This window comes from Fulmarus glacialis, unplaced genomic scaffold (assembly GCF_000690835.1).
Source record: "Fulmarus glacialis isolate BGI_N327 unplaced genomic scaffold, ASM69083v1 scaffold15192, whole genome shotgun sequence".
In the NCBI taxonomy this organism is placed as follows: domain Eukaryota; kingdom Metazoa; phylum Chordata; class Aves; order Procellariiformes; family Procellariidae; genus Fulmarus; species Fulmarus glacialis.
The window spans coordinates 32044-46896 of NW_009198614.1; the positions used below are offsets into that span (position 1 = coordinate 32044).

A 14853-nucleotide genomic window follows, 5' to 3' on the forward strand; every position below is an offset into this window, starting at 1 on the left:
ATGTTATATTGTGCTTATGGCCTAGTAAACTACAGTTCTCCTAAGCAAGAAGAAAAGGAGAGCCATTTCATTATCACTAAAGTCTGCAGAAACACAACCCTTGTGCTTTTGGGTGACTTGTTAGTTTTAGTGATTTAAGTCACAAAATTTGACAACTGCTGGTGTTAGCTATCCTGGATAATTAAAAACAACAGGGAGAACGGAGCTCCTAAGCAACTTACACTAAAATGAAAGGTAAAATTCTTTCTCAAATCAATGAATTATGGACTGAAAATATGTGGTTAACTTCTGATCTTTGTTACACCGATGCATGTCCAAGGGATTCTGCTGAGTTCTGTGACATGGCTCTGGATTTATATGAAGGCCAGAGATTTGAATTTTCACCAAAAAGTGAAAATGTGCCTTTAAGGGACCACATTCCAGCCTCAGCTACGCTGGAGTAATCCAGGACTAACAGTGATGAATAATTCCTGATTTATATCAGTTTAATTGAGATCCAGAATTTGTCCAGAAGTCTTAAGGGTATGTTGTTCAAGCCAGGAAGACATATATCTATCTCTTCGGTAGCTAGACCAAATTCTCTCTGCTGTCACACCCATGCCTCTCCAATTGCTCCAGCAGTTCTGCACTGATGAAAGCAGCAGAAGAATTTGGCATGGCAATATTTTTTTTGTTGTTTGTGTTTTAGTTTTACCACGATTTCCTGCAAGAGCGGTGAGCATTTTCTCCTTCTCCCCTTCACTAGAGCATCAGTGCCTCTTCTGCCACTTGCCTTCCCCTCGACCCGAAAGGGAGAGAGCGTGAGAGAGAGAGAGAGAAAGAACAGCAAAGAGAGAAATCAAAAGGCACAGGATTTCATCCCAGTCCCTCAAACATTCAGAAATTTATGGAATGTACAATTAGGACTGAACAGCAGCAAAGCAGCTAATAACATGGACTGGCAAGACCTGTACACGGAGTAGGTCCTGTTCTGACAGGGAAGAGAGGGCTGTGCCTGGACCAATTTTATTTCAACCCGGTTACAGCTGTACCAACAGCAGCCCATTTTACCATTTTATGTCAAAGTGGATGCAACAGCTCTCACTGTTTGCTATAGAACGACTTTCTTCCAGAGGGCGGTGGCAGGGTGTGGGGAGCAGTGAGATGGGGGCAGCCGGGAGAGGGAAGATGTGTTGGACATCTTCTTGTTTGGAAGGGGGTAAAAAAATCTCCTCTCTCTCTCTCGAATCTGCAGGGAAGCTGTGGGACGTCACCCCACACACCTTTACGGGAACTGAATTTCATTTCACATGAATCGGCAATAACCATCCAGCCTGGTTCAACCATACCTGGTAAAACCTTGATGCAAGGGGTCCAGGCAACTTTGAAGTTATTTAGAGCCCTGTGGGAACAGCACTTTTTTGTAGGCCATTTCTGACAAAAAAAATATATATACAACTAAAATTATTTGTGAACAACAACAACAAAAAATTAAAAATAAAAAAGCACTTAATTATTTTGTTTTGTTTCTTTTACTCAAAGGTCGTCTAACAACCCCCTTTTTTTCTGTACAATAAGGACTTCACATACAAATTTTTTTTTATTTTTGCAATATTTTATCCTGCCAAATTAAAAAAATATATTATGGCAGCCTGTTTGTTTGTTTTTATTTTTATTTCCAAATTCACTAACAAAAAGGTACATTAAATCCCTTTAAAAGGACAAGCGTACAGTTAAAAAATTACAAGCTTCAGTAAAAATACAGCAAGTGCCTACATCATATGAATCAACCAATATCAATATCCATTCCAGAAGGGGAAGGGAAGGGGGGAAGGGGAGAAAAAAAGAGAAAAATAGGTACAGGTCAGAAACGTGATTTTTTTTTTTCTGCAAAGCAATAACAATATTAAGCACTTTTTTCTACGTACTTTTTCTACATGGTGTAGCAATCACCTTTTAATCCCCAAATACAAGATTCTATACATTTTTTGAAATAAAAATTCAACACCCAAGGCAGAAAAAAATTTACTAAAACTCAAGACTTTACAGTTACAGTGACAAGAACAAATTTATAGACCCACCATTTAAATTTTACTGCAACATTTTCAAGGAAAAAAGAAAAGGATTTTTTTTTTTCTTTCTGGTTTTGTAAAATGCCCAGGCATTCTCCATTATTACAAATACTGGTCCACTTTTACAGTAATCAAGAAATTTTAATATATATAATATATACTAAAACCCCGTCACCAAAAGAAAACAATATACACATGGCCATTATGGCATTTTTTTTTAATAACCTATTAAGCAAACTTTGAAAAAAAAAAGATTGCTCAAACACACATACACACAATTTCTTTTTTACCCTTGTATGTATTCAATACTGTAAACGTATTTTAAGACAGAGTGCACTAAATTTAACTTTTAAAAAAAATTAGCCGTTGTTCCTGAATTGTTTTTTCTTATTCAATGATAACAACTTGTAATTTGTGTCATTTGAGTTTTAATTCAGCAGTAAATCATTTCCATTCCATTTCCTAAGCAGCGTTGTCCTGAAAAAAAAAAAAAGGCTGAGAATAATTCAGCTAATGGATGTCCGAAGTTGTGCTGGGTATACATCTTCATTTGATTGGGTCTTATGGCATTTTCATGTCCACTATCTTCAACCAGTAATTTTTTTTTTAAGTAAATGTGGCTCTTTTTTTCTAAAGAATGTACTTTTCTTGTTTTACTTTTTTTTTTTAAAAGTCTTTTCATTTCACAAAAACGTTTTGCATTTGTCTCAAGAGACTCAAATAGGAAGATCAGTTTTCAAGGCACTCACGTCAAATTGAATGGCAGTAGAAAAACTGTCCAATAAATTATTTTTATTTATTTTTCTTTATAGTGCCAGTATTGTGAATGCCATGCTTAGCAACACTGACACTTAATCTCAGCTGTTCCCTTACAGTTTAACCCACCTTTGGGCCAAGTAGAAGAATATGATGTAATTTCTTGTTGAGAAGCCATTTTTCTCTTAACCACAAACAAAAGCTTTAAAGTGCGGGTCAACATAATTAAAATCTCTAACCATAGTTGTCCACTGTTTGCTAATATTACTCATAAAAGGCTTTAAAAAATTTGGAATTTGAAAGTAGAGCAGGTGCATTTTTCTTTTCTGTATTTTTTTCTGTCGTAATGCTTTTATCTGAATACAATTCCATTCTGTTCCTAAATAAGTCAAGGGGAAAACTCTTACCGACTTCAGTAGGAGCAGAATCTTGCCAAGACAGAGATCAACTAAATCAACTAGAATTTATTTTTCCCTTCCTTATAATAACATCATTGTACATCATATAAGATAGTTCTGATATTTCTATTCATAAACCAAATGCCTATGAGTTGAGGCTTTTCATTGAGAAATTGACACTTTCCCATCCTCTAGTAATTATTTTAACTACAGCAAATCTGGACTAAAGTACATGTCCTGAACTCAAATTCATGATTCTGCAGTTTAAAAAGAAAAAAGATGGCATTTGGCTCCTCCAAGATTTGAAAAGAATATTCCAGTACTGAAGACGAACTTTTACTGTCTCTGGGAAGAGTAGCGGGAGGGGAAGAGGGAGGGAAAGACACCCCAAAAAGTGACAAAATGGCACCATTATGTTGCCATAGCTTTTAACAACAAGAAGAAACTATCTGATAGTAATGCACAATTAATAATGTTTCTGGGTTTTGAATGTAGCTGCCTTCTGCACCTATGTTTTTTTTGTTGCCATAACTTTAGTGATGAAATCCATCTAGAAAAGGCCTCTATCATCAGCGACATTGTCCGTGCTACATATTCGATCCAATTCCAAAAGAAAGTGCTAATTTTAAAGATTGTTATCCGCTGTACAATTTTGTTTTCCCTAATCTTCAAGGTTATTTAAGAAGAGGAAAGGAAGAAAAAGAAAAAAAAAAAAAAGAAAAAAAAAAGAAATTTCTGTTCAAATGCTGGCTTCTTCACAAGAAATTACACATGCTTAGCTTAAATTTCAACAAAGCAGCGGCCCAAAAATTATAATTTAAAAAGATATGTTTCTCCCCTACAATGCAAGTAATCTCAGGCTACGACTGGGTAAAATTAAAAAGGGATACCCAACAAAATTTTAAAAGAAATTTAAACAGAAAGAATAAAAAAAAGTACCTGCACATGCCAAAAAATTACAAAAACCCAATAAATACAGAAATTATTGCACAGTTAAAAGGCTCCACAATTTTTACTGCCTTAATCAACCCTCGGGTTTAATAGAACTTTGTAGACACAGGTTATATTTTAAGTGCCAAAGGCTGGCACCTACCATAGTTATGCTAAGTTATGTTTACGGAGGCAAGTTAGGTCATCTTTTCTCAGTTGGCAATAGTTAAACTGTACAAATAAAATGTTACCTAGACCCCTGAAATTTAACCTAGCGGGGGCGGGGGCGGGGGGGGCCTTAGCTTCTTTCTGCCTGCTCAATTTTGACGTCATTTGTCAGCAAATGTTCTCCATGCCACTTTTTCATGTGTTTCTCCAGGGTGCTGTAAACACTGAAGGGCATCTGGCAAATGTCGCAGCGGTAGACCTCCTTCCCTATCTGGCCATGCGTTTTCATATGGCGCGTCAGCTTACTGCTCTGGGCACATGCATAGTTGCAGAGCTCGCATTTGTAAGGCCGCTCTCCAGTGTGGCTCCGACGGTGCACCGTCAAATTGCTGCAGTTCTTAAAGACCTTGCCACAGTACTCACATGTATCGCTCCTGCGCCCTTCCTTCGAACTGGGTCGCCCGGGGCCGGGGCCGCTGATGTGGGGGGTGCTGCCTCCGCTCGCCGTGCCGCTGCGCCCTGAGAGCCCCCCGTCCAGCATGTCCCCCGGCGGGGTGGAGAAACGCAGGCTCCCGTTCTCCGACGAGTGCTCGGAAGAGGTCGCGAAGGGGGATTGTCGGGAGTCTGTGAATCCGAGGAACGGATCCTTCATGAAGTGCCGCGATGCTGCGTACCCTACCAGCCACTGGGAGTAAACGTTTTCGGAAGGTATTATCGTTGCTGGTGGCAAGTCCAAATCTTTCTCTACCTTTATTCTTTTAGAGGAATTGTTTAAACTGGGGCTCGTGATAGGCGTCGGCTTGCGAGGGAACAAGTTTGGGAAGGGCTCACCCGGGCCAAAGTTTCTTCCGTTGACCGTCCCTTCCTCAGTGCGGTCCAGCTCTCCTACCACTGAGTCTTCGTCGCCTGGATCTCTCTGACAGAGGTCTCGAGGACACAAGTCTCGCTGGTCAGAAGACCTTTTCATGAAGCTACTCCTCTTCTGTTTTTCAGCTAGCATGTCGTTATATTGCTGGATGGCACCTAGACTTACATTCTCGATGACTTTTCCCAGGACGAGGGATTTCTCGTCCGGCAGCGACTTGGAGCCGTTTTCTCGATTGCGACTCAGCTCCGAGTCCATACTGAAGCTCGACTCTGGCCGGCTCTCGTTTTCGAGCTCCTCTTCCTCCTCCTCCTCCTCTTCCTCTTCTTCATTGTCATGGCCCAGGGAAGGATCGCTCTCGTTCCTGAAATCTGCCTCACTGGATTTCAGTCCCTCTCCAGTGAGCTCGCTTGTGCCTGGCTCGGGGGAACTAGTGGTGGACAGTCCGTCGTCTGACCTGCCCGTCATGGAGCCAGCTTTATGCATATGCGTTTTCATGTGGCGTTTTAGCTTGCTGGCCTGGGAGCAAGCATGGTCACAGAGCTGACACTTGTAGGGCTTTTCTCCTGTGTGACTGCGCCGGTGCACGATAAGGTTACTCTGGAACTTAAATGTTTTCCCACAAAATTCACAGGACTTGCTCTTGGCCTGAGGCTGGGGAGGCGTAGTGCTGCTGGGGGGCATGGGGGGCAGTGGCGGGGTGCTCAAAAAAGGTGACTTGGGACTCGGCTGGAAAGGATTCAACAGGCGATGCATAGGGTTGGTGCGACTGGGCGAGACTGGCGGAGGGGTGGAACTGTTTCCTGCCAGCTCTCGAAGCCTTCTAGAGAAATCCATCGCTGGGGACTCAATTGCCATGGGGTTTAAACGCATAACTCTGTCAAAGGCACTGGGATGCTGGGCAACTAACCCCATTTCTTCGGCACTAAGGCGATGTGGATCCAGATGATGACGAGGTGGTGGGCTGAACAGCGGAGGCGTGTTTGGGAGCCGACCCTCACCAAAGCCAGGGTGTTCACGCAAGATGGGTCCTGTCATCCGCAAAAGATTGAAAGGGTTGTTGTCTCCAAGGAAATTCATCAGCGGGGACTGTGCAACAGTCTCCGGTCCCAGAGGAGGAGGGATGGTGATGCGTGGAGTAAGGGAACTGTTTGAAGGGCTTGTTTCCAGGTAGATGCGGAATCCATGTGTGTTCTGGGCATGCTGAAGCAAGAACCAAGCGCTATTAAAAGGCTGCTTGCATGTTGTGCAAATATAGCTTGAAGGCTCATCTTTACCTATAAAAGAAAAACAGAAAGAACACTCAAAAAATAATACAGTGGAGAACATTTAAATACAGTTGGCATGCGCTTTATTTTGCTAGCACATTTCCTCCTTGGCATTTCTGAAAGAAGGACTTAATTGCAATGTATTGACTGATATAAATTGTTGAACAGCACATTTACTCACCACACTTACTCACTTAACATGTATGACAAATATCACACATACGCATTGGTGCTATATACATTTATATCCTCTAACTTGCAAATAAAACCTTCCTTTATGATGCATAAGGATCCAAATCCTTTCACGTGTTTATTCCACAAAAAGGAATTTGTTTCAAGGGATTTATGACTACAGCCGAAAACCAAGGAAAATGCAGTGTGGTAGGTTTTACAAGGCACCTGCAAGGAGCTTCAGTGTCATTTTCACTCTTTCATTTTATATTTTTATATACTTCATGCAGCAGTCCCCTGAGATCTCACTGAATTTAATTTATACATGCTTCAGTCATGCCAGCACTTCCATTTTTAAAATACTATGTAGGTATTTAGCTGCACAAGTCCTATTCAAGTCAACAGGAGCTTGGAAAATGTACCGTTGCATAAACCACTTTGACATTCTTTTTGCCAAAACACCAAGAAGCCACTCAAATGAAACATCCGGTAATCAAAGCCGACAGCACAGTTGCAATTAACAGTAACAAATGTCGGGCCATGCTTGAACTGGGTCCCAAGAATTTCTGAGCCTGAGCCTGCCCTCCAATGCAGAAACGCTCACTGGAGCCAAAAACATTGTTCTGTTTGCCTTTCTAGCCTCTTTGAACGGCTGCATAAAGGTGGAAAGCATTCCTTTAACCTTGATTCAGCTTTACATAAAGGACAGGTGTGGACAAGTCTGCACCACAGTCATAATTTTGCTAGCTAGAAAATTCCAGTCCTGGGCACAATATAAACTATGTGCTATCTTCAAAAAGCACTTCTCTCCCCCTGCCTTCTTCAATGCCTCTGCAAGACTCTGATAAATTCATAAATATGTGTCAACTTGAAAATCATGATCCAGGATTTGTTTTGTTGTTGTTTTTTTTAAATGAGGGGGAGGTTTCCTGAAAAAACAACTACCCATTTTGGAAAATCTAAAATTAATTTCTTGCTTGTTTGTTTGTTTATGAAAGCACATATTTTGGCTAGCGATGGCCCCGCTGCACCTCAAGGCACTAAACTTCCTGAAAGTTCAAAGCCTGAACCAAGCTTCCTGCCTGACCCGTATCTGCATAACGACCTGAACGAAGCCCGATCCCAGCCCCTCCGCAGGAGCTCAGATCCGAAGCTGAACCACACAACCCCTTTCCAGGCAGGGGGACTGCAATTCACAAAAGCTTGTTGCTTGAGCTTGAAAATGAAAGAGTTTATAAGGTGAACAGAACCCTTATTATCGAAACTACCTTTGTAAAGAGGAATGACTCATAGCAGTCAAAAAAAAAAAAAATTAAACTCGGGCACATCAGGCGAAGCAGGATTGCTGCTGACTGAATTCCCCTCTTCTGGCTGTTGCAGGAACGGCTGCTGCTAACAAAACCTACAAAACCTTAGACAAGGAGGCTAGAAGATTATCTGCCTACCTATCAGCCTGTCAGTCTATCTAATCTTATCACCCAATGAACATCCATAAAAGTGTAAAGGAAAAAGCATCTCTATCAGATTGAGACTTATTTACAAAGGTAGGTGATAAATGTGGTGCAGCTCCTCACGCTCCTATTGATTTAGTAGGGCTATTGCTGTGGACAGCAGCTTCAGAGCCCGATTTCGGAGAAGCCAGCTCTCCACAGCCAAGAAAAAACGTACACAACACGGCGGGCGTTTCTGCCTGGCTGAGGCGGCCCCTGTGCCCCAGCCCTGCACGCTGCGTCGTATGGGACAGACCCAGTTGCTTTGATTAATCTCTAACAACCGCTATTGGAAAAAACACAAGTCTGGGAGCTGTACTCAGCTTGGAAAAAGTGCCCGTAACTGCTATTGACATTAATGAAAGCCACATACAAACACGGAAAGGAACTGATACATTATCCCTTAAAAATATACTCAGCACTGAGGCAGTTAGGGAGTTTTATGTCAGCTCTGCAGCCAAAGCAACAGTAAATGCTCCCATTATTACTTCAAATATTTAAATTTCTGTTTCTTACAGAAATATGATGAAAATGTCTAGACCTTTAACTTTTTTTGCACAGCAACATGTGTAGTATAAAAAGTGACAGAAATCACTGAAGCAGACTAAAGTATATAACATACTCTGTCAAAAGCTTTTTTTAACAATATGTTTTACCTCAGCTCACCCTAGAATAGATTTTAATAAAGCCCCTTCTGAAGTGTGATCTAATAGCAAATGAAGTGCAGCATCTTACAAGGTCATATATCTTCAAATTAAAGAGTGCTCTGCACCCTTCACCTCCATTTTATCCACTCTAATTAATCGATTTATTACCCACAGCTGTTTGATTCTTTCATTTTTAAAGTCACAGCATGCATTCTTTTTTGTTGTGGGGGTTTTTTCTTTAAAAAAATGAAGTGTGTGAGTCTGTGTGTGTGTGCATGCATTCTCCTTGCTTAGCTCAAGAGCTGACAGGAGGAAGAAAGCAGCTGTGTATTGGACGACGACGACAACAGCAGCAACACGTTTACTTCAGCAAAGGCGCATACGTAAGGAGGAAAATTCCTGAGCAGGCTGAGGATCAAGGCCAATCTAAAACTGAAATGGCTGATTAAAAAAATTACCCTCAAAATGGCAGCTGACTGGATGCTTGCTACTACATGTTACATGGAACTGAGATGTTTTGTTTTGTTTTGTTCTCTAAAACTTCACCTCCGTGAAATTCAAGTGAGGAAAGTAAATCCCCCTCCTTTTTAGTTTTCTTTCAAACAGAGCAAATTAGTGCTATTAGTGATCTAAGATTTACAAGCTAGCAGTCATAAAACGGTCTTCTCTTCCTTTTTGTTTTGTTTAGCTTTTATGCTCCTTAACACTCCTCTTCAGGAGACCCGGACACGATGGCAAAATTGACTGCAGGCTACCTGGCTACCAATCTCTGACTGCTTCACGAGTGTTCGTGTCTGCATGCCTATGTATCTATATTTTTTAACTATCAGAACCCTCAAAGACTCTCCCCAGACTCCCTGTTTAAAAAAAAATGAAAAAAATAAAATAAAATGTTCATTTCCATATTATCACTTCATGGTTATCTTGCCTAGAAGTTGCCCCAAGCAGCGTAGATGCTCACTTTTAAGAACAGAACAATGTCAAAAAGTCTTTGAAGATCCACTCCGAACATTTTTATATTCAAAAACTTGCTAAATATTTTAAACATGCCCAGAAACAGCCACGTATTGCTCAAGAATGATCCTTATATTTAATAATGCAGTGCACCTACACTATAAAACTCTTTGTTATAAGGCTACTTTTGATATATGGCTATCTTAATCCCTTGCCACCTGCACTGAAGTCTGTCTAAATACTCACTTTATGACAACTAGCTATATAGGCTCTGCCATATGCAGTCTTTATCACTTTAGCATGTGCTTGACTTTGAGCATGTGAGTAATCAACATCAGTGAAACTTAAGCATAGGCTGAAGTGCTCTGTTGGATAGTGATGAAATTATTCATGTGCTTAGAGTTAAGCACAAGCGAAGACTGCATGAATACTGTTCAAGGAATTGCACATGGATTCAAACCTACAGTCTGTAACTAGGCATGATTTTCAGGGCTGATGGCTCAAGTATATTTTTTTATCTTTACATTCGTTGGTAGATACGGTGATGAGACATCCAGGCCACAAGCCCTGAGCAATCAACAGTAGTTTCAAGGTTGCACTAAAGCCAAACAAATACTGCCACTGGAGTTCAGACATGAGACAGGTATGTATGGCTGGATCCTACTGAGATGCAGGTGTATAGGTTCAGAAATATTGATTTGAAGGCTAGGAAGGACCAGGAAATTAAAGAATGAGAGGGCTGGGATAAACCTTAAGGGTTGCCCTTGTCCAATTCCTGACCCAAGGGATGTCCATATCCGTGCATCTATTCATATCTATGGCAGATGCTCCATTATTCCACTTCAAAGGCCACCCGGATAGAGAGTCTACAACCTTCCCAAAGTCCTCCTCATTCCTTCTCTCCTTTACCATCATGAAGGTTACCCAAATGCCTAATCTAAATCTTTCTTCCTGCAATTTAAGATCATAATATTTTGTCCTACCTACATGTACACGAAAAACATAAGAAACAATTTAGTCTGCACCTCACATACAGATATCATCCAGCCCAGTGATTTGCAGTTGAACCATTTCATGTCTTTTAGCACCCCCTTCTCCTAACTTGATTTGGAAATGCTAGGGAAGAGAGAATTCACTCTGTATCAGAGTAGTCTGTGGTGATGGTTGACTATCTTCAGTATTAAAAAAACTGTTTTCTTTCTGATTCAAATTGCTGAGTTCAACTGCCAACCATTAGATCTTGTTAAGTTTTTATCTGGTAGATTAAAAATCTCTCTAGTATCTTCTCCCTAAGCAGGTAATTACAAACTATGAACTTATTGAACACTCCAGCCTTTTCTCTGTATTGTGACAAAAGATGGTCTTTTCCAGAAATATTAAAATGTGTTCTCTCCATTACTGCATGACAGATTATGTTCTGTTCAAAATGTCAAAGCAATAATGAGCTTTCTTCTCTTTCATGAACAGCAAAAAACAAAGCTAAACTCAGATCCTGCCTCCCAAATTCTGCCCTTACAGGGGACAGTGAGAAAAGACAGGTCAGTTTGCCCAGCCCAGAACAAGAGTAGCCTGGGTCTGTGGAAATTCATCCCACTGCACCAGGCAGCCTGAATCCCCTGACTTATCTGTCCTCTGCAGTCTGACTTGTATCATTTAGTGATACGCAGATCTTCCTTGCCCAGTTGGTACATGACTTTCTATATAGCCTGAATGCTGAGCGCCTTTGCCCTGGAGATGAATTTCCCTCAAAATACCCTCAGTTATTCTGGATACCATCAAACAATAAACAGTGTGAGATAAGAACTGTTGAGAACTCATTATTTTCTGCTGGGCTACAGTGACATCCAGTGCCTTACGAATCCTCCCCTCAGCATGCCTGAATAATTCCATTAGCTGTAACAGAGAACAAACTCCCCCCATCTTTAATCACCCACCCATAACCCCTGCCAGGACTGCGGTGAGGACCTGCAGTCAGGTCCATATAACCACTGCCATTCTTTACCTCTAGCAGTACTTTCCAGATAATGTTTCTGGTTCCCTTTACAAAGTTACAACAGAAGCAATAAAAATGTTAAGGAATTTTAATGCTGCTTTACTGCACCTTTAGAAGTTCAGGAAAAGTAGAAACTTGCAAGCTTTAAAGAAAGGACACCTTTTATTGTAGCACTCAGGAACAGACATGTACCAGGTTCCTACAATCTTTCCACCAATGTTACTCTCTTCTTCACCACTTGATTTTTAATGAGCATTTAAATAATTACTCCTTGTTATTATGATGGTTACTCTAATAATACCAATAAAGGTAGCGTGGATGCTCCATAAAAAACACACCTTTAATTGAATTATTATTAAATTAAAATGCCATAATTGAGAACACTAGTTTAACAAATCTCCTTGTAAGACCAGCTGACATTAAAGAGAAAGGCATTAAATACTGGAAAGATTTAGTGTTTCATAATGAAGAAAATATATGGTTATATGTGGTTCGACAGGTCACCTAGACAAGGGCCAAATATTTTCCAGGTGTCTGCAGTGTGGATCTGCAGTGTGAATTATATCGGTTCATACCTGATGCTTGATTGGGTATGCAAAAATATCTCTAATATAGGTATTTCTGCTGAAGAGGTTTTGTAAGCCACGTTCCACTCTAAATTGTCCAAGTTAGCAAGAACATTTACTTACATATGTTTATGATTGAATAAACATATGCTGAGCACACCCAATATCGAGAATTTTACCCTCCCTGCACTCCCTGGGGTGTTTGGAAGTGCTGCTACCTCCATTTCAGAGGGACTGACAATCTCAATAAAAAGGACGGAAGTGTGAGCAGGGTCCAAGCCTGGGTGAGGATCACCACTGCCAGACCAATGCCAGTCACTAGTTTTAAACACCAAATGCAATGGAACCACTTCTCTTTATCTCTCTCTTCATTTTTAATTTTGATTTGATGGCAACACGAGCTGAAGATGTAAAACAAGCGCAACTCCTCTATCCATCCCCAGAGCTAACACAGTGCATCCATCCCCACACTGCCTTGTCCAAAGAAAGGGCTCAAGACAGTCTTGCAGCACATCCTGCTGAGGGTGATGGGGACTATCACCAACAATTCGTAAAGTAAGCATCAGCTGCCAACTAAAGTTGGTGGTTTATGACTTAGCAAGACACCTGCAGTCTCACAACCTAAGCATCTCCAATTCTCCACTCAGATAAACAGCCACTCTCTTGTAAAGCTCAGCCGACCTGAAGTGCATCTCAGTCAAGAAGAGGAGATGAAGGTTTAGGTGCAAGAGCCCAAGCATGAGGGGCCACAGAGCCTGTCATCATCTGGAAATGGAGAATCTCAGGGTGAGGTCGGTGAAAGGAAAGAATGTGACAGGGAAACAAAAATAAAATGTTTTTAAGAGGTGGATGGAAAAATAAAGGTGTCTGAAGAAAGGAGGAGAAGTAACCAAGAAGTGTTACTTCTCAGTAACAGAATTCTGTTTTCTCCCATACTAGGCCCTGTTTTCTTTTTCTGCTTTGCCTCTTGAATAGCCTATCTCCTTCAGTGCCATCTTCAAACAGAAGAAAAATCACGACTTCATGCAATATTCTTCTCCCACACACTGCCTGAATGTTTTACAGCTTTCCCTATATCCTGTTTCTACCTTGACTAGTGAGACTGCAAGTTCTCTATAGAGATTATGCAAGAAGCTTTATGCCAAGAGAACCTACAAACCCCACAAGACCCTCTCATTCCCAGCACTGATTTTAATTAGCGATGTGAATATTCTAAAAAGCATTTTCTACCTGTTGAAAAAGATCTACAATAGCACTGGTTGACACCAATATTAAAATATATTAATATTACACTACTATTAGTAATGTACTATTAATTCTTTCTATGCTAACGCCAACTGCCAAACTCTGCCTTTGGTGGATTAAATGCTGCCCCACTTTTGGGAGCCTATTTTATTTTCTGAAGCCATTTGTGCTTTTCAGTGGTGTCCTTTTCTATTAGGCAGGACTGCAAATTGTCTGTTTATCATTCTTGTAATAATAAATATCTTTTTTGTTGAATGAACTATTTTATCATACAAGTGGAAAAACAGATTAATCACATAGTCGAGAAGTCAGACTGTCATGCTGTCTGTCTACAGACAATCCTTTTCTTAATTCCAAGAACAAAGAGCATGAATCCTTGAAAGACTTAGAGATATCAACGTGATACCTTAAAATCATACTCTTAACCAAACTCTGATTCGAATTATCCTGCTATGAATTCAAAGTAGCTCCGACGACTGCCATTGCAGACTTGGAATTTTTCCAGATAGGCTATACCAGGTTATCACAAACAAGGATCTTAACTGGGCTTATATGAATATACCAAGTTGTGATTTTTTTTTCATTAACTTTCCCCAGAAGCATTTTACATGTCCTTTCTGGCATTTATACTTACAAAAAAGAAGGAGACTGCAGGCAGACTACAGCCATGCATAACACAAACAGATGCTTCCTGCTTCTTAATGGACACAGGCGACCTTTGGCTGAAGATGCAGCTTGTGTTCAATAGTCCCATTTTCTGTGAGACTTAATCATACCTCAGATCTGTACTGCCAGATTCACATAAATGAGCCAAATGCACAGCTCAGTTTAATTTCTAGTGCATTACAAAATGGCAATATTATATTTTTAGGTATAAAATGTCAATAGTAATTTTGGGCAACTTCCTTCTGGATGTCCAATTTCTCATTCCTTAAAAGAGCTTGTGGCTTACTGGAAGTTAATGTTCAGCCTACAGAAGTATAAGAAGTGCTTTTACTTAGTGCAGAAAAAGAAAGAAAAATGCATAGCAAAAATTGGAACTCACGACACAGGGATTTTGACCCAGAAGCACTATTAAAATGGAAGGTAAAAACCGTGTTTGTCACCTCCGAACACCTTCTTCTAATTGGTGTTAAATTCTAAAATACAAAGGCAATTTATAAAGCAGTGAAAGGGAGAAGTGTGAAAAGTAAGGAGCAAACAGGAAAATCAATATTAAAAGATCAATAGTGAATGAGTTAACTTTTAAATTAGCCCTTTGTGATACAACAGTTTCAAGTGACTCCACCTTTAGCATCTAAACAGCTTCGTGTCTTTTAGTTAGTTTCTCTGAACCTAAGACATCAGCTAG

The 14853-nt window shown here is 40.4% G+C and overlaps 1 protein-coding gene across 1 annotated transcript in view; it reads right to left on the bottom strand.

Moving 5' to 3' along the window:
- Positions 1 to 3932: 3932 nt before the first annotated feature.
- BCL11B (B-cell CLL/lymphoma 11B (zinc finger protein)) overlaps positions 3933 to 14853 on the bottom strand; it is a 78331-nt gene continuing 67410 nt past the window's right edge. Inside the window, exon 3 of the mRNA XM_009572985.1 lies at positions 3933 to 6445. Coding sequence (XP_009571280.1) covers positions 4434 to 6445 — 2012 coding nt within the window. The 3' untranslated portion in view covers positions 3933 to 4433. The remainder of the gene's footprint in view (positions 6446 to 14853) is intronic.